Source organism: Miniopterus schreibersii, assembly GCF_964146895.1.
Source record: "Miniopterus schreibersii genome assembly, chromosome: 16".
Lineage (NCBI taxonomy): Eukaryota > Metazoa > Chordata > Mammalia > Chiroptera > Miniopteridae > Miniopterus > Miniopterus schreibersii.
Window position 1 is genome coordinate 27,428,992 of NC_138116.1, and position 20,942 is coordinate 27,449,933.

Consider the following 20,942-nt stretch of genomic DNA (forward strand, 5'->3'; position numbering starts at 1 on the left):
AGTGAGAGCACTCTTAAGATCTTGGCTCTAAAAATCAGGTTGCCTGGTGAACCATGGATAAACATGTTATTAGTGTATTTTAGGCAGTTAATAGCAAGTTAATAGAAGGGGTAACTAGTTAGAGAAATAGCCTTCTTACTGGTTTCTCTGGAGAGGGCTCAAGTCAAATCAGCCAATTTTACTCCCAGCTCCAACCGCCATTCCTTCCACTGTGAAATAAGATGAACTTTAAGAAAACAAGAGTAGCTACAGGTATTACCTGACTGCATATCCAAGGTGGCCTGCAATTTAGGGGGGCAGTAAATGGCATTTGCTGTGGTTCGAGCAGAGGTTAAGGCAGCTCGGGCTTTCGGCAAGTTGCTGAGGGCATGGTACGTTTTGCTTTCTAAAAGCTGTACTTCCACCAGAAGGGCTTTGTCATCCATCTTTTTCAACTCCCGCAACAGCTGAGAACCTGAAGGAAAAAAAATATTATGCCTCTTTCTGAGCCATAATCTTAATACCTTCATCCCTTAATATCTCCCTCTCCCACCAGAAGAACAGTCAGGATAAAGAAACCTATCTGAACTCAAAAGAGGTTATCTATTTACAAGAATTAAATTTTCTGCTAAATGTGCTATTTTCCAAAAGAGAAACACAGATCTCTTTGAAGCTTTCTACATTCTAAGGACATTAGAGCCAAGAGAGCTATGAGCTTACTTCTAAATTCTGAATACTGCAGAAATCTCCACCCAGAAAATGCTGAAACTAGTTATCCAGTGATCCCACTCTCTTCCTGTCCAGCAATCACAAAACTACATAAAAAATACCAGGCACTAGGATTGGTGGAGGAAGGAGAGAGTTCTGGATATACCAATGTTCTCCGAATGAGGCTTTTTCCCCACCTCAGAGGAGAAAAATCAAATCCAAATAGACGTGCATCATATCCAAAAATTAACTCAAAATGAATCAAAGACCTAAATGTAAAACCTAAATCTATAAAATACAAAACATAGAGGAGTACATCATCGTGATCTTGGATTAGGCAATAATTTCTTAGCAATGGTACCAAAATCATAAGCAACAAAAGAAAAAAATAGATAAATGGAATTTATTCAAAATTAAATTGTGCTTCAAAGACCACTGCCAAGAAAGTGAAAAAGCAACTCACAGGGTGGAGGAAAACCTGCAATTCATGTATCTGGTAAGGGACTGGTATCCAGAATAAACAATAAAAGCACAATGGAAAAATAGCAAAGGATTTGAACAGACATTTCTCCAAAGACACCTAATAAATAGCCAATTAGATACTCAACATCATTAGTCATTAGGGAAATGCAAATCAAAACCACAATGAGATATCACTTCACACCCACTAGATGGCTAAAATAAAAAAGACAGACAATATTAGCAAGTGTTGGTGAGAATGTGGAGAAACTGAAATGCTCATACATTGCTGGTAAGAATGTAATATGGTGCCACCATTTTGGAAATCAGTTCCTCAAAAGCTAAAGTTACCATATGACCCAGCAATTCCATTCCCGGGTATTCCAAAAGAAAAACATGTCCACGTAAAACCTGTTCACAGCAGTATCCATGATAGCCAAAAAGTGGAAACAATCTAAATGTCCACCAATTGATGAATGGATAATAAATAAAATGCAATGCAGCCATACAATGGAATGTTATTTAGCCACAAAAAGAAATGAAGGACTGATATATGTATGCTATGACATCGATGAACCTTGAAAACATTATCCTAAGTGAAAGAAGGCAATCATAAAAGACCATATACTGTATAATTTATATGAAATGTCCAGAACAGGCAAATCTGCAAAGGCAGGCAGTAGATTAGTGACTGCCTAGGGATCGGAGGAGGTGAGGGATCAGGAATTAATGGGAAGTGATAACTAATGAGTCCAAGGTTTATTTCCAGGATGATGTAAAACCTAAATCTATAAAATATAAAACATAGAGGAGTATGTTCAGAAAGTCAGATAGTGGTGATGGTTGCACAACTTTGTGAACATACTAAAAACTGGTTTATACACTTTTAAAGGATGATTTTATGGTCTGTTAACTAAATCTCAATAAAACTTTTTTTAAAATGCTATTTGTTAGAACCATATGAAATTGTCATTTTTTTGCAGGATAAAAAATGAGTATTAGCAATTTCTTCAACTTAATAGATTACAAAAACCATGTTCTTCCATCTGGGAAAAATAGCCCAGGATCTACCCGTTAATATAAAAAAAAAAAAGCAGCAGGCAAAGATTTCAAGATGTTTAAATGCAACAGAGGAGAAAGCCTTTAGTCAGCCCACTCAACATCCATATATATTTGCACCCTACTCATTTGATTAATTCCTTTTTAAAAATAGATTTTAAGTATAATTATAAACAGATACAGTAAATGTGATACTCAGTGAGTAAAACACTTTGCAATTTGACCCTTCTGTTCTCCAAATTAGAACTTCCAAATGGCATTTTTCCATGACAGATTCAGTAAATACAAGCCATCTTAAACCCTTCTTAGAAGTAGGAAGAATATAAATTATTAATATAAAACTAATAAGAATAGTCAGGTTCTAAAATACATTCATTTAGCCAGCTAGGATGCCTTATTAATTTCTACTAGCTACTTACCCAAATGCAATGCTTCCTGGTACCTCTTGGTATCAAAGTACAAAGACACCAGTCTTGCCTAGGAAAGAGAAAAGGCATTGACTGAAGGAAGGGGGGGAGAGCCAAAGAAAGAAATCAAAGATTGATAGTCACAGAATTGTTACTGTTAAATATTCAAGTCCTGATGATAGCATCAAATTCAGTTTAAAAATATTTATCTAGCCCATGGTATTATCTCCTACTATGGGCAGTGACTGACTGAAAACTTTACAATGTTGCTGCTTACTTCTCTAAGTTAGCAGGTCTATCTCAAAACTTCAACCAGAGCAATTCGCATGAGTGAGACTACTACCAATAATCTTTGGGTGCCTGGATAATACAAAATATGAAATACTTTTGATCAGGATAGTGTTACTTACACTCATAGTCTGCTTAATGCATAGAGACCTGAAATCAGTACTAATGTAGGCACATACCTCCAAAGCTTGGCGTAAGAATGTTCTTTTCTCTGATTTGGCCCATTCGATGCACTCTAAACACAACTCTACCTGCAACAGGGAAGAGAAAGTATATACACATGCAACATTATGTCCTCAAATTATTCTCACAAACTTTGCTTTGGAGAATAGCTTTAATTCCCTCTTTATATATTACCCATATTGCTCTATTTAATGTCTCAGGGGACATGCCTTAATACACAGTATCTCAATGTGTAATGGTTATATCATAATGGAGAACCAACTAGGCTTTTTTTTAATATATCTTTATTGATTTTAGAGAGAGGAAGGGAGAGGGAGAGGGAGAGAGATAGAAACATCAATGATGAGAGAGTCATTGATCGGCTGCCTCCTGCATGCCCCCGACTGGGGATCGAGCCCGCAAGCCAGGCATGTGCCCTGACCGGGAATGGAACCGCGATCTCCTGGATCCTAGGTCAATGCTCAACCGCTGAACCACGCCCAGCCAGGCCCAGCTAGGCTTTTTTAAAACAAAATGTTTTTATTGATTTTAGAGAGAGGAAGGGAAAGGGGGAGAGAGAGACAGAAACATCAATGATGAGAATCATTGATTGGCTGTTCCTGCACACCCTCTACCAGGGATCAAGCCCAAAGCCCGGGCATTTGCCCTGACTGGAAATAGAACCGTGACCTCCAGGTTCATGGGTCAATGCTTAACCACTGATCAGCCCTGGCTGGGCAGCTGAGAAATTTTTAAAACAGAAAATTTTCCCCAAATAGTTGCAAATAGTGGCCATAATGTGTTAATATGAATACACTGGTAATAAAGGGGAGAAATTCTCAGTCTAAGCACATATGCCTTATTCCTAAGAGTTGCTTATAAGATTCAAAGAGCCCAGTTGGCTCTTCCCTTTCAGATTCTAAGAAGTGCAACTAACAAATTCATCATCACAATGCAGCAAACTTAGCTTGTATTAAAGGGAGCAAATAGAACTTATAATTAAACGAACACAATAAGGCTTTTAAGCTTTATTTATAGGTACTCTGAACCCCAGTTCTACCTGCCACATAAGCAGTGATTACTGTGCAAAGTAACTGATTCAAAGTAGGGCTCTATTACCCTGCCTGCGCTGCTCAGTGGAAAGAGCATCAAAGGGTCAAAGGGACAAAGGGTCTAGGGTTTGATTCCCAGTCAAGGTCAAGTGCACGTACCTGGGTTTCAGGTTCCCTGCCCTGGCGTGTGGGAGGCAACCAATTGATGTGGCTCTCTCACATCAATGTTTCTCTCTCTCTCTCTTTCTCTCCTTCATCTCTCCCCCACCCCTCCCATTGTCTTTAGAATCAATGGAAAAAATACCCTCTGGTGAGGATATTTTGACTAAATAAATAAATAAATAAACCCGGCCATAGTGGCTCAGCAGTTGAGCATCAACCTATGATTTAGGCAGTCCAGGTTCATTCCCAATCAGGGCACATGCCCGGGTTGCAGGCTTGATCCCCAGAAGGGGGTGTGCAGGAGGTTGCCAATCAATGACTCTCTCATCACTGATGTTTTTATCTATCTCTCCCTCTCCCTTCCTCTCTCTAAAATCAATAAAGACATTAAAAAATTTAAAAATAAAAAATTTATAAAGTAGGGTTCTATGCTAGATGGTCTACATGCCATCAGGTATCCTTGACATGTTAGCTTTGACAAAGTACTTATTAAGTTGCATTCCTTACATCAATTCTGTTACTGAAAGTTTTGTATTAAAATTCCTCATCAGAGCATAAGATTTAAAAAAAAAAAACACCAGCTTTCTGGAAAACTAATTACTAATACAACAGGTTTTTTTATGTAAACCCAAAGTTCTCTTAAGAGACGTTGTAAGGAGAGAAAAGTAAAAGGATAGTCCAAACTGACATATCTTCTGCCTTTAAATCCTAAGTCAAAATTCAATAAATAAATGGATGGCTGACATTAAATGGTATTTAGAGGTTCAACACTGAGATTCAAAGAAACCTTTACAGCTCTTTGGAGCCCTCTGGTGGCTACTTTAATCTCCAACTCTAAACACAAGTGACCTCATAAAAATTCTACAAAAACTAAAATAAAAGCAAGTCAATGACAATTTCAGAGTTTTGAGTTATGTTCTGAAAAGCCAAACTCAAAGTAAGATCTCTGTTCATGATATGAATGGAACTGGCAATATTTTGCTGAATAATTTAGCAACAAAAATACAAGAGTCTTTATTACTACACACCTTAAGGGGGCTAAGAAAAGCTTACCATCAGTTTTACCCAAGGAGCTTTTTCAAACACAAAAAGTGAATAATACCTAGGCTTGATTCAGCAGTCTAGAATAGAGCTTGGTCACTCTTATGTATATTCCTAGTTAAAAAAACAACACTGAATTCTACTCCAAAATCTCACCTGTCCCCATTTCCCTGACAGTCCAGATGTTAAGTGACTCACCCAGGGTCACATATCAGCTCTGGGACCAGAACTGGACTCTATCTCTAGTGCTCTTTCTACATCAAACCAGCCTTAATAAGTTCAAGACTACAGAAATTTCTTCTAGAGCAGGGATTTTTGTACAAATGAACATGAACTGCAAGTCTGTTGTTATCAAATACAGGTACATGATTTGCATTGTCTAGGACTGTAACTGGTGAAACCAGTGCTTCAATCCTAAGGGGGAAAAAATAAAGGCCCTTGGGACACAGCTATTTTGCCTGAGAGGCTTTGTGCTTTGTTCCTGCTAACAATGACTGATAAAGGAGGTGAGAATACACGCCCCTGCTTCTGGAGGAAGCCCTCACTTAGAGTACAAAAGCTTGATGTGGTCAAAATGAGATATTTAAGTTTTAAATCAACACATTTAACAATTTTTTTAAAAGTTCTGTTAACTAAATTCCTATGGGAAAAAATTATATCTGAAATTCTCCAGCACAAACTCCTTTTTTTCCATTGAAATAACTGTTTCAATAACAGGATTTTAGATGTAAGGTTTCTTAAAATGTGCTATTGTGTTTCAGTTAGACTATAGAAGAAAGGAAAAAAAAAAGTTTCCCATAGTCAACTCCCTAGAAAAGTTAAATTCTGGAATTTCAGTTCATTATTTGGCAAGGATCTAGTCCAGTCTTCTTTGTCCCCTCCTCACCCCAATTTTCCACTCCCCTTGCCAACCACCCCACTCCCCACTCCACCCTCAAACCCAATACATGCATGCTCATTTTCTAGGCTCTAAATCCTAGTACTGTAATTGACCCAATCCTAACCTGAATCACAGCTTTCGGAATATACCAAGCTGAAGACTGTTCTGCAAATCTATCTAACTTATGGTTAGTCCCCAAATAGAAAAATGCAAGGAAAATCCCCTCCCCCATACTCTTGGTACCAAACTCCCCAACACAAAACTCCTAACTCTTAATTAAGAGTTCTAAAATTTCATACTTTGCCTCAGGCCTCAATACTACTATGACAGTGATCCACCTATGACTCACTCCTCTATCCTTTGCCATCACTCAAAGAATTTTTCAAGATGAAGACTATATCCAATTTCTCCAAGTCAGAGACCTCCAGTCACCCAAATAAATGTTGTAACAACACCCCATCTTATATCTCAATTCAATAAGCTTAAGTCTTAATTCAACAAAGTACCTCCTCAGCATCTACCATGGGGAAGGCATAATCCAAACATTCCTTCAACAAATATTAGTTATGTAGCTCCTCTGGGCCAAACTACTCTACCACTGTGGAGAACAGTGAATAGGACAAAGTAGCAATCCTCTTGGAACTTGTATTCTAAGGAGGAAACAGATGTTAATAGTAAAGTAATATGAAGAAAAGGAAAACAAAGATAGCAATCAAGATGTATAAAAATACCCTAAGCCTGGAACAGCTTAAAGTTATGGCAAAAAGGTCAATATTACAGCTATAAAGAAAGTAAAAGGGAGACTAGTATGGTGGGTGACACGAGAGATAGCCATGGTTAAGGAACAGCCATGTACAGGCATATCTTGGAGACAGTGCAGGTTTGGTTCCAGGCCAGCACAATAAAGTAAGTATAGCAATAAAGCAAGTCAAAGTCATAGTCTTTTTGCTAGTGAAAGGTCTTGCCTTCAATTTGTAAAAAAACGCAACATCTGTGAAGCACAATGAAGCGCAATAAAGCAAAGGGCAATAAGAGAAGGTATGTCTGTATTAGGAATGGGAAAGTCACTGTGGTGCTGCAAGGTATATAGGACTTCACCTGAATGAGATTATTTTACAGTAAAGGAGATAAGACAAATGTTCAAGTAACTGTCATACAAAACAAAATAATCAGAAATATAATACGTACAAAATAGAACGTGGGTCACTGAAAGAGTTAGTCACACTGAAGCGAACAAGGTAAGATTTCAAAGGTGGTGGCACTTGAGATGGGACTGTGAAAATGTACATAGCGTGGGGGGCATATAGGGCTTGCCCAGCAAACAGCCAGGTATCCAATATGGCTGATACGGCTGGTATATTTCATAGAGTACTGGGAGATGAGGCTGCTGTTGTAGAAAACCATGACATACCCAATTCTGCAGGCAATGGAGACCCACTGAAGGCTCAAGTTGGGGGTGAACGGGGAGAGGAATAAAATGTTCAGAGGGCTACTTGGTAGATCTCTCACAATGGGGGTGTGCAGGGTGGAATGAGGCTTTTGTAGTAGTCTCAGTAAGAAATAATTAAGAACCAAACTAGATAATAGCTGTAAAGAGAGAACAAATACAAAAGAGGTGGAGAAATAAACATTGAAGAAAGATGAAGTGAAAGGATTTAGTAAATGATTGGATGAAGTTAGCTATATTGAGTTTGAGGTGCAAGTAAAACTATCTGGGTGACTCATAAATTAGTTTCAAAAAAAATAAAAATCAAGCAACCTATAATCCACAAAAAATACTTTTAAAATGTCCTGCTATGTAGATTAAGACCCGCTCTCAATAAGAAGTTGTAATGACCACCCTACTGGTTTTGCTCAGTGGTTAGTGTCAGCCCTTGGACTAAAAGGTCTCGGGTTCCATTCCTGTCAAGTACCTCTGCTGTTGGCTCAATCCCCAGCCCCAGTTAAGTCAGGGCATGTGTGGGAGGCAACCAGTCGATATGTCTCTCTCAGTCCCTCTCACATCAATGTGCCCCCCCAGCTCTCTCTCTCTCCCCCCTTCCACTCTCTCTGAAAAGCAATGGGAAAAAATATCCTCAGGTGAGGATTAAAAAAAAAGCTATAATGATAATCACCCCCCCGTCCCCAAATCAGCCTATACTTAGCACTAAAGTGACATTAATATCTAACAGTGTTTCCTTTCACCCTAGGAAAAGGAAGAAATGGTTCTAGATGACAAAAATGTAATACACAATGAAAAACAGCAACGTACACACACAGTTAAGGGAGGGCATAACCAGACATGGAGCCACATGATATAAAAGCCAGTAAATCCCACCAGACAATGATAGGTGAGTATTAAATTATGATTTGTATAGATTTCCACAAAGGAGTAGGAGACTGATTGTTAAACAAATGCAGTTCTATCCACTGAGTCAGCTCTATGTTATGGGAAGGGACAAATTCTAGAGACCAGTGTACAAAGGAGCATCTTAGATAATTAAGTTTTTCTGCCTAAAAAGTTCCAACTAACATTTATTAGTTTGTTTCGAGCTATCATTTAGTCAGTCCATTCTAAAGACACCCTATTTCAAACAAAAGTTGGTGCCACTTTTTCATGAGAACAAAGTACAATTTTTAAAAAGTTAGGGTTAGCCCGGCCGGCATGGCTCAGCAGTTGAGCATTGACCTACGATCCAGGAGATGGAGGCTCAATTTCCGGTCAAGGCACATGCGGGGGGGGGGGGGGGGGGGGGGGGGGGGGCTCCATCCCCAGTTGGGGGTGTGCAGGAGGCAGCTGATAATACCTCTCTCATCATTGATGTTTCTCTCTCTCTCTCTCTCTCCCTCTCCCTTCCTCTCTCTAAAATCAATAAAAATATTTCTTTAAAAACAGATAAGACTAACGCCCCTTTAAAAATCAGTTTTACTTTTGAATTATTCATAAAAATAGTTCTAATGCTTTGACTCAAAAGGCAGCCATCTAAATATTACCCATTTTTGATCTACTATCATGAAACAGTGTTCTGCCAGAAACAAATCAATTTGAAGACTTCTCTACAAATGAAATTAGTTTATGTTGTTTAAAAGACATGATTTCAAAGTGGAATCCATATGTCCTAGGCTTCTGAAATTCCTCATTACCTACTCAATATGCTACTATGCCCTTTCATATCTTATTTGTACACCCAGAGGCCACGGCAATCAATCAGACATAGAACCAACTAGCAATTCCTACCCTGCCTTTATACTATCTGACATTTTATTTATTTGTTGATTGCCTGCTTTCCTCATTAAAATATAAACCTCAGTAGAGTGGTGGCTGTGTATTTTTACAAATGTTTCTATCCCCAGTACCTGTACAGTGCCTAATACATAGCAGGCACCCAATGAGTACTGATATTTATCTACAGGAAAAACAATTATATTCCTCCTATAGACTGAAGTAACCACAACATACCCTGCTTGAATTTGCCACTTTTTACAGATTAAGTTTTAACTCTGGTAGTGTTTCCTTCCCTTGAATGGCAGAAAATACAGCTATCTTTGAAAAGGTTGGAAGAGGCTCAGTGATTCCAAAGAGAAACTCTCCAAATACAGCTCAGGGTCTAAGTCTGAACTTGTAGAGGACAAGTACAGATACACTAATCACTTCCGCACACATGAGACACAAACAGATGGATGCTCGCCCCTCAATAAAGGCATCTACTTAGTACAAAACATGCCAAGAAGGGATGCCACAAGACTTAATTAATGCTCACAAGGAGCTTTGTGACATAGAATGAAAGGTACCACAGACACAGAAAACATTACAAAGGTGTGGCAATACAATACCTCAAAAACAAGAATCAGTTTGTGACCCTGATGTAATGAGGATTCCAGGGACCACTGACAATCTCCACTTACAAAGCAAAGCATGGAACAAACCCAAAGTATCAAATGCCCTGTAACAAAGAGAAACTGACATGATAAGTCCTGAGCTGCTCTCCCAGCTGTCCCTTCTACATTAGTACCCAGTGCAGTCAGGTACTTCCTCCACAGAAACAGACTTTTTCCCCCCATATTGTCTACCCTCTGTCATCAAAGCAGCTTACCTCCTGCCCCGTAGCTGCTTCCATATCAAGAAACAGATCGAGAAGAGAACGAACAAGACGAGCTGCTTTAGCCTTGCTGATGGAATTCAAGAAGGGTCGCACATACTTCAGGAGTCCTCCAAGCTCTGAAAGAAGGCAATTCAGAAAGGAAAAAGTAAACATCAATATTAGGAACAAAATACCCATTTAAAAAATAACCCAAGGTTATAAAATCAGTACTTATGTCACTTGAATCAATCTAAATGAAACTCAGTAAGAATTTAAAGCATTCTTGCAGGTAAGAGTAGCAAAACTAAGCTAACAACATATACCAAATTTGTACTGTTCTATTCCCCACTCAACCACTGGATTACTGTGAGGGCCTCGGGGAAAGCGGGAGTCTCTCTGCCTCATTTATCCATCTTGATGAAAGATAAACAACAAAGTACTCACTCTCTCAAAGTTTGCTAGAACACAAAATAAGCTGTGCGTCTGCCACCTTGGATAAAATCACTTCCCTACAACCAAAAACTTGGATCAGGTAGGTGATAGTTGTTTGTTTTTAATTTTCAATCTGCCTTAGCAGTTCCCCTTGAACAGAGATTTTCATTTCCAGGTTCCCTTTTTCCTCCCTTCCTGAAGTACTCCCCCATTTAGCCTTTCAGCAATATCAGTTCCCAGGCACTCTTTTGAATAAATGTCTTACAAAAAAGTTATGGTGTTTTTCCCTTTTAAAATTCCTCATTAATCTTCAAAGCTTAAGTCTTAAACTATGATCAAAAAAGGTGTCCACCATAAAGGTTTTTTTCCCCCCTTGTACAAGAAAAGAAAGTGATACAGTAATTCTAAGGGAATACCTCTAGTATCTAAAAATTAGAGAGTATTTCAACTAACAAATAAGGAAGTACTTCTGGAATGTAGGTTAAAATTACTTTAGTGCCACTGCCTCATTATTCTCAAACTGTAGACTCACCCTCCTGAGAACGTTAATTCAGGGCAAGCAAACCTCACTCACCCTCCTGAGAATGCTAATTCAGGGTCCTGAAATCTTCATCTGCCTGAAAAGTCACGGGACGCACGGGACAGTGTCAGGTACAAAAGGAACTTTATACAGAGTGGAAAAGTTCATCTTTCTCTTCATTCGCCAATACTGACCTTTGATTCCCACTGTCTAAGATTCTTTCCCATTCACACTCCTGCTTTCATGCCTCACTCATGCTGTACTCCCATCTGGAATTTCTCCCCATCTTCTTGACCTATGTGAATCTGAGATATCCTTTCAGGTCCAGTTAAAGTCCTAGTAAGTCTTCCATGCCAACTCCAGACTACACTGATTTCTCCCCCTCAAATTTGTTTTGCATTTATGCAAATTTAAATTATATAATCATAGCTGCTTAAAAGTAGTCCAGGGCAATGTCCCTTCTCCCACAGCATTACCTACTATGCTTGAATAATTCTGAACAATCTTGAGTGATAGAAATGTTCAAAAAGCAGACTACTCCAATGTTAGTCAAACTAAATTCTTCTTTGAAACGTGAGTCTATACCCTCCTTCCACATGGCTTCAGAGATTTGAAGATAACTATCATTTATATCTCGGTAACTTTCCCTTTCTCCAAGCTACACATCTTTAGCTATTTCAACTGTTCCTCCAATGTCCTGGTTCCCAGATTCCTTATCACCTTAGTAGCCCTCCTCTGAATAAACTCTAGTTTGCAGACATACCACTTGTAGTACCCAGAAATGAAAACAGTGCTCTAGGTAGGGTGTGACCAGTAGAGTCATGGCTAATTCTTTTGATCTAGCCATCATATGTAACAAAAATAGCATGTTTCACTTTTTCTAATAGCACTCTTTGTTCAGACTGAATCCACAAAGGTTTTTTGCAGAGACAGGTAGTTCCCCACCTTCCTCTGTTTTGATAAATATTTTAAGTATATAACTTTATACTTGCCACACTGAATTTAATCTTGCTGGCTTTGGCAATAACTCTGAATCTTAATTCTGTCCTGTACTGAGTCATCTATAAAAACAAACACACCTTCTGAAATGGCTTTAACTAAAATGCCAGATGCTGACCAGAAGAACAAGGAGAGATCCCTGACATGATGCTAGAGACTTTCCTTCAGGTTGACAAATGACCTATTTGTCATCAGAAATTCATAACCTGTACCTGTAATTAATATTATGGCAAATACCCTGCTTATATCAGGTATCTAGTCTTTATCATTCCCCTAACCTAGGGGTTGACCAAATTTTTCTGTGAAGGGTCAGATAGACAGTAAATAATTTTAGCTTTGGCCATAAGGTCTCAGTGCAGGCACTCAACTCAGCCTAACTGTAGTGCAAAGCAGTCATAGACAATATGTAAATTAGTGGGTGTAGCTATATTCAACAAGACCTTACTTACAAAATCAGCTGTCCAGCCACTGTCTGTAGAGCCCTGTATGTCCACTGGTCAGATAAGGCTAACCAAGAGAACCCAGGGTGAATTTGGAGTAACCTTTTCTTAATAAACCCACATTTCTAAGTGATTAAAACCTACTTATCAAATAATTGGTCTCAGAACTTTACTGATTACCAGTTTATAGTGTCTAGTATTTTTTATTTTCATTACCTTTTGAAACGTGGACTCGTGTTCATCCATACTGTTTTCTTATATCTCCCCATCCTCCATGGTTTTTCTCAGTATAACAACGGTGGCTCTATAAATATACCCCCTAGAACTATTCTTCTGATACTAAAAGACAGAAAATGTCAGAGCCTAGAGACTTGAACTTATTTAAAGAGACTATCTGCTCTCTCTTCTCTCACCTACCTTGGCTTTAATTCTTTCTGATGTTATTTCTATCTTTTTCTTTTTGAAAATCATTTTCCTTCCTGGAAAAGGCAGAAGCAAAAGATGAGCTAAGCAGTCTGCCTTCTCTCTAGCACCTGCTAGCATTACATTATTTTCTCCAAGCACTGAGTGTGTGATCCTTCTCACTCTAACAGAGAAACAAATGACCTCTTACTTGCCAAAAGACTCCATTCGTTTCCTATTGTGGCCTACTATTGTTTCTTATTCATTCTTGGTTATATTCCCTGTTTCTTTCCACTTTCACATATACTGAATTAATTTTTTAATTCCAACAGAATCATATTAACTCCTTCCTCCTACTCTGAAATTATCTGTAATTATATGACCAGAACTTCCCTTTTAGAACCTCACAGAACTCAACATAATCATTTTCAGAGTCTCGGGCTATGAAATCTGCAGACCTTGTACCTAGGCATCATGTCTGATGATGCTCAGCACTACTTTCCATCACAATTATGCACCAGACAATGTCTGAGTCCCTAAGTCCCAAATGACTGCTGTCAGTCAAGGACCCTATGGTAAACTTTTTGAGTAGAGTACTTAGCACAGTGTTAGCCACATAGTAAATGCATAAAAATTGAAGATTCATGGAACACACATATTTTCTGTTCTCAGAAAACCCCAAATCAAAGAAAAAAACACAAACCTATCAATTATTAATAGCCAAATAAGGTAAATGAACATAGGCCCCAAGACTTCGTTAGGGTTTCTATTGTATATACCTATATTCATCAAACTCTTTCTTAGAAAACAAGCCTTTAAAAGTCCTTATGATTCACCTGTAATATTTCCATAGGTTTATACACTTCTAAACTTCTCAGGTATGGATTACAAGGAAGGGTGGGCAAGGAATAAGAAGAGAGTAAAGCCCTGGCCAATGCTGCTCAGTGGTTAGAGCGTCAGCCTGGGCACTGAAGGGTCATGGGCTCGATTCCCCGTCAAGGGCACATACCTTGGTGGCAGGTTTGATCCCGTGTACGGAAGGCAATCAACTGATGTAACTTTTCTGTGCTCAGTTTCCTCAAGTAAATAGATAATAGTATCTACCTTATAGAGTTGTTTCAAGGATTCAATAAGCTAAACCATGTTTGTGCTTAAAACTAGTTCACAGTAAGCCCTCAAAACTGTTCTTATTATAGCTATTTTTAATAAGACATAAGACGCATAGAAACACATCCTCCCAATTATCACACATCTTTATTCAACTTTCTATTGATTTGGCCTAATAATAAGTTACCCATCCTTAACTGGGAAAGATCTAAGTTCTCAAATTCAAGAGGTTTTGCTAACTTACACCTAACATTCTGTTGGATAACAACATAATTTGGGGGAAAGTAATTCATGAAGTCACTTATCAGAGCTTAATCTAGTCTAATCTGATAAACTCTAAATTCACTTTAAAGTGACAAAAATCATCCGTTTTAAGTTTCAGCAGGCTTCTCTCTAAATACTATTACCACTCTACTGGTTAAAGGCCCCTCCTGATCAACAAGACTCTCTCATTCCAAGGACACACCCATCACCATCTGAAGCCTAGAAAGTCAATGGCTCAATTACAACTAGAATGTTTGGGCAATGACATGCACAAAGTCCTAGGTACCAGTGGAGAAATCTTGGGAAGGCGCTTCCCATTTAATGTCTGACTCATCCTGTGTCAGGAAAAAAAGGACAGTAAGTCACTTACTTGGATGCAAAATCCCTAGTCATTTCTACACTGGGACCTAAAGTCACTACCCACCTTAAATACATCAGAGCTGCTCAGTGAAATCACTGAAAACTGCTGCTGCCCATGTGGAAAGGAATACAGTTAAAATTCAAACCAGAAACAAATCACAGATCATTATATCTAAAAGGAACAGATTTCCCTGCAGCTACAGAACAAAACTCTTTCATGAAAGAACTGAGTTTAAAGGCCACTTAACCTCTTGCTAAAAAAATGAAGCTCAACAAGTTGGAAATAACATGGGAACTGTGTGGATTCATTCCTACGTTCCTTCACTCCAACAAAAAACTGAAACTTCACCCAGCATTTCAGGTAAAAAGAGAAAGCAATCCATTTGTAGCACTTACCTGCAGCTTGTCCAGTCTTCGCCAGGAGAGACCCCAGTTCCAGGATGCTCTGCTCTTTGACCTGCACTGCTTCCTCATCATTCTCCTGAATGTCACGCTTCACTGGGAGAAGAAAATCAAACCCTCTTAAAATTCTGACAAAAAAATGAAGACTAAAGGAAATTTCTCCCTCAAGACCAATGACAAACTCAGTTACCAAAAGACAAATTCTAGAGAGCTTAAAAAAAAAAAGTAAAATAACCACAAAGGACATGACCCATGTAAATCATACAAATACTCTTCTCTTTTATTTTAAATGTGCCTTTCATTCTATCAATTAGAATTTCCCTTACCCACATACACTGAGATTTCTTTGGTTAAAACAAAATTCAAACAAAACAAGTTCTTCATACTCGTGGTGGGAAGCCCCACGCTAGGCACTGTTACATGAAAATATTAAACATACCTGTGCATTTACCTGCCACAAACTAAAATCAAATAACCAAGTTACTAATGACTATAAAGTCATAGGTCTTTCAATAAACTTTAGGCCTGTCGAAAGCCTCAAGCTGATGGGTGCTAGGGATAAGCAGCCCCACAAAGCCATTCAGGAAAAACCACCCTATCAAAGCTCCAGTGTGATCCTTAGAAGGGATGGCTGCTTTAAACTCAGGACCTGTTAAAATAACTCTGTGCTATCTGTTCCACTTTCAACTGCTAATAACTATTCTACATCTGGAACATTGAATAGCCTCTCCAAATATGCAGTGGTAATTTTAGCGATCATCACTAGTTATCACCTCTCTTACAAAGCATCATGACTTGACAAAACCCAAGACTTTGACACTCCATAATGGAGTCCGGAAAAAGTAGGGCTGTCAACCATCGTGACTCGAGCTTGCTCTAACAGGGAGGCTTTCAGGGAACTCTCTGCTAGTACAGTGGGCAAGCAAGAAATACTCTAATTATAATGTTTCCCTTAACTCCCACTTTATAAAAGACAAAATACTAGACACACACAAAAAATTAAACCCATGATTCTGACAGTAGTTCTAAATATTAGTGTGTATTCACAGAATAAAAATACATACGTAACAGTGCTTGAAATGACTCTGGTTCTGCAATTGTAACTGACAAGTCAAGATCAGAACTTCAAAGTGAAACACCCTTTATTTACCACTATCATCCATTCATAGATGCATCTTAACTCCCACCTCCTCTCTTTCTCCAGGACCCCCCAAAGATAAAGACACCGAGTTCCTGTCATTGTCCTTCCTCCATGAGAGTGCTGCATCTCAGACTAGTAAATGAGCAAAAGAGCCAACGTCCTGGAGGTCCCACATACACGTGCATTCTCGTACTACTTGTTGATCCGAATCAAATCCTCTCGAGCTACGTTTAAAAAGATCACATTACTGCCATGTGCAGTGAAGAGCTAGCTCCTGCCCTACATGAACCCTTTATGACTGAACATCAAAAGCCTTCTCTGTCATCATAAATTTATTTCTGTTCACACCTGAATCCTAGAAGAAATCTGCGGAAGACACTGGATGGGGCTCCCGATTCAGTTTTCCTGTAGTGTGCAAAGGACAAGACAACTATACCAGTGTTAAGGAATTTTTCTTTAATTTTCCCAGCGATGTGCGGCCGGCCGGTGCCGAAGAGTTCCCTGAACTCCGCGGCTGACAACTTAACTCCTGAACTCACTTCCAGCCTTTACAGGGGAGAGAAGGGCGATGAGTCACCTCCTCCAGCCCGGCAGTCCCACCCCAACATCGCGCTCTGACACCCTACACGGGGGCAAAGGAACGTGTAGGCCACCTCCTCCAACCAAATGCCAACCTCAGGTGGGTGTCCCTTCGGTATTTCCCACTTTCGGAAAGAGACCCCACCCCCCTCTTCCGTGGAGCCTTCTGCTGTGGGTCCGGGGAGAAGGAGCAGCTCCCGGCGTCCCGTGGAAGGAAACTCCGAGAGAAAAGCGAGGGCTCGCGCTCCCACCCGGAGCTGCCTGCGCTGATAACAACGGCGGGAAAAGCCTGTCCAGAGCGGGTCTCGCCCGAGCCCTGCACCTGGAGCGTCTCAGACCAGGTGGCAACAAGCACGCCACCGGCACGGCTCCGGGTCCCGGGCCGGCTCGCACGGGCCAGAGCGGGAGACAAGTCCAGGCAGTGGTGGGGGCCCCGGCTCGGCCCGCTCTCGCGCCCCGCGCTAAGCCCACCGTGAGTCAGCAGCCGGCCCGTGGACGCCGGGGTTGCCTCGGGGCTTCCTGTCGAGGTGAGACCCAAAGAGCTCCACGGAGCCCCAAGCGGCCTGTGCCCCCGGCCCGGCCCCCCTCACACACACAGTGAGTCAGCAGCACCAGAACCGGCTAGCCCGGCCCCGCTCCGCCGACGACGACCGACACACGCCGCGCTGGGCCAGAAGGACCGGGGAGGGGATGCGGCTGCCCTTACCTATGGAGTGGAGGATGTCGATGGAGGCCTCCCGGTCGGTGCTGAGTAGAGACTGGGCTCTCTGGAACTCCACCACCGCCGCCGCCGCCATCTTACCGCTCTCACACCGTCCCCGGCCGCGGCCGCCGACGCCGGAAACACACGCCCGGAAGACCCGCCCCCGGGTCCCTCCCCCCTATGACTCCCCTTCCCAGGGTACCATGGGAGTTGTAGTCTCTTTGTCCCGCGGGAGAGGTAAAGGGCGGGGGTGAGAGCAGGGGCTCCTCCTAGCTGGTGGGCGGTGAGCTCCCCAACACCGCCTAGCGGCCTGCTCCCGCGTAAACGAGGAGATCCCTAATAACAGGAGCTCTAGAGGCCAGTCCCCGACCACCCCCAAGAAAGGTCTCAACTCCGACACCCTCGATCGCCCTTGAGCCTCTGAGCAGCGAGCTAGATGTTGATTGAAAGCTCTTTCGCTTTCTTTGTAGCTTCTGCATTTAACCGTGCGCTCAGGGCAATAAACAATCTTACAAAGTGCTCACATGTGGCTCACAAAGAATAGCACCATTCAAACGCGCTCAAGTGTCTAACGGCGCTTGCGGGAGGCGCGCGCGCTCCGCAGGCTGGAGCCCCGCAGACCGCCAGGCGGCCCGCGATCACGCCCCGCAGCGCCGCAGGGGAGTGATGCGGGACAGAGAAATGCCGTCCCTGCCCCACGCGCTTAATAAATCCCTCGGGGGGGGGGGGCACACAGAAGCCTAACAGCTACCCAAACTCCCCCAGCTCAAAAAAGAAGAAACGGGCGTTTCTTTCTAGTACCTCCAGTGTCTTCAACCAAAATCATAGGTGTCTGAAAGGTTTGACATCCTATGTGAGCCCTGAGAGTTGAACTAAAAGTGTGGATGGGGGGGAATGCTGGGTGGAGGGAATCAACGGGGGGGGGGAAGGGGGGCATCTGTAATACTTCCAACAATCATTTTAAAAAAAGAAGAAATGTATAGAGGCAGTTCAGTGTAAGCCAGTTCCTTCAGGGAACAGCACATTGTAAAAGGAACCAACACTGTGCTCTTCTGTAGGTAAGTCAGGCCATTTGTAAATCTGTCTTCTTTGATCGCCCCAACGATGCTCCGTGAAGAAGATATAATTATACCCCTTTCACAGATGAGGAAGCAGCGAGTTTTAAGTGACTGGGTGAAGCTCCCACAGTAACTGGCAGAGCTGAGCTGAGAGAGAGAATGTGTTCCTAGCTCCTGGACGTGCTCAAATGAGAACTGGACAACCTTCTAGTAGTTGTAACCAGGATTCATGCAAGACGTTGATGAGGAATTGGATTAAATGGCTTCTAAATTTCTCCTAAGTCAGAGATTCATGTAAAACTGAGCCTTCCTTTGCTCAAAAAAACACCCCAGCATTCCTCCTTTCTCAATTTGGTGTGCAATTAATATTGTAGCAGAATGTTAATGGGCAGTAAAATTCCAGAGCTGAGAAGAACAGGCCATAACTATCTCCACCTTCTAAAGAAGAGGTATCAGCCCAGCCAGGCTTAGGCTCAGCGGTTGAGCGTCAACCTAGGATCCAGGTGATCCGGGTTCGATTTCTGGTCAGGGCACATGCCCAGGTTGCGGGCTCGATCCCCAGTGGGGGACATGCAGGAGGCAGCCAATCAATGACTCTCATCATTGATGTTTCTTTCTCTCTCTCCCTCTCCTTTCCTCTCTCTGAAATCAATAAAGATATATTTAAAAAAATAATAATAACACTAGATTTTTAATAAATAAATAAGAAAGAAAGAAAGAAAGAAGAAAGAAAGAAAGAAAGAAAGAAAGAAAGAAAGAAAGAAAGAAAGAAAGAAAGAAAGAAAGAAAGAAAGAAAGAAAGAAAGAAGAGCTACCAGGCCAGATAGCTCAGTAGGTTGGAGCCTCTTCCTGATAATGCCCAGGTTTTGGTTCAATCTCCAATCAGGGCACATACAAGAAGCAACCAATGAATGCATGAATGAGTGGAGCAATAAATCAATGTTTTTCTGTGTCTCTCTCTCCCTTCCACTCTCCCTGAAAAAGCAATGGAAAAAAATATCCTTGGGTGATAAAAATAATTTTTTTAAAAAAATAAAAAAGAAGAGCTACCAGTTATATCCCCAAAGAACTTGCTAAAAAGTGACTAGGACAGTCCTGTAACTTTCATTCACTTCCAACCTCCATCAGGGAGACATAAAAATTCAAAAGGAATTCACTGTAAGAAATCACAGTAGCAGACAAAACACTCACCTCCCTGCAGAGGGGTAATACGACAGAATACCACAGATCTTTCTCCCGAGCTGATGAGTCTTGCCGGCTGTCAGAACATATAAGCCCATCTCTGCGCAACCACCATAGTGAGGCTTTTGAGGTGAACCAGACAGGTATCTCCAGGAGCACGAACAATCATGAAGATGGTTACCCACTTTTGGCCTGCAGCATTCTGAATTAACGAAGCTGGCAGATACACTCCACAGCAGGACCAGGAGAAAGGGCGTCAGTGGGGCAGATTCCACGACCTGCGTTTGGCATGGGCCAAGTGGACGGTGCTAAGGTAAACTATCCAAGACTGTCATAAAAGGACCTACTCCATAGGGCCGCTTGCCAGTAATAAGAGGCTGGAAGGATGGCCTTCAGGAGGCAGTCACTGAGGGGTGTCTCAAGGTCAACTGGTGGAGCCCCCAGAGGACCCATAAATGCTCCCAACACCAGGGAATCAGCACCTGGGTCTCTGCCTCTGATGGCATTAGACATGTAAAAGACTTTCAACTCTTTTCTTAGAATCCCTCCTACTCCTCTGCCCTCCCCAAACTCACCCCACCCCCTACATGCTGGAAGAGACCCAGACACAACCAAAGGGAGACAGAGAGGAGAAAGGAGAGAGTAAAAAGATAGGCGAAACACAGATTCCCAGCTGCCCGAGAGGCAGAAAGGCATGAAGTTTGAGATTAAACAGGAAATGGAAGCTTTGATTTAGGCCGCACTGGACTGTTTTTCTTAACTGCTGAATTTTATTCTTTGAGAGAAGTTTTAGGTTCCCGGCAAAATCGGGCAGAAAGTAAAGACGGACTGAATGTTTAATCATTTCAAGATGACCTAAAAGTGAGGGGATTTGCCAGAGATGTCATCCAGGGGAAGGAAAGGGAGGTTCCCACAGAGAATGAATGTAGTTTGTACTCACATGAAGTCCTTCGACGTACCTCCTCGGTTGGGTTTCCCAGGTACCAAAACTGGTTTCTCTGTTTTCTTCACTCTCTCTCACCACAGCTAATTATTACCTCTAGCATTCTCCCGAAAACATTCCACAGTTACTAGTCCCACATTTAAGATTATTAA

At 41.4% G+C, this 20,942-nt stretch overlaps 1 protein-coding gene across 2 annotated transcripts in view; it reads right to left on the minus strand.

The window, feature by feature from the left end:
- The window catches only part of PSMD11 (proteasome 26S subunit, non-ATPase 11), a 30,055-nt gene extending 12,299 nt beyond the window's left edge, over positions 1-17,756 (minus strand). For both annotated transcript variants that reach the window (XM_081115619.1, XM_081115618.1), the window contains exons 1-6: positions 17,611-17,756; positions 15,179-15,280; positions 10,271-10,395; positions 3,080-3,151; positions 2,625-2,682; positions 260-454 (exon numbers count right to left, since the gene is read on the minus strand). In XM_081115619.1, the coding sequence (XP_080971745.1) occupies positions 260-454; positions 2,625-2,682; positions 3,080-3,151; positions 10,271-10,395; positions 15,179-15,280; positions 17,611-17,701 (643 nt within the window). In that variant the 5' untranslated portion in view covers positions 17,702-17,756. The remainder of the gene's footprint in view (positions 1-259; positions 455-2,624; positions 2,683-3,079; positions 3,152-10,270; positions 10,396-15,178; positions 15,281-17,610) is intronic.
- Between the last annotated feature and the right edge of the window lie 3,186 nt (positions 17,757-20,942).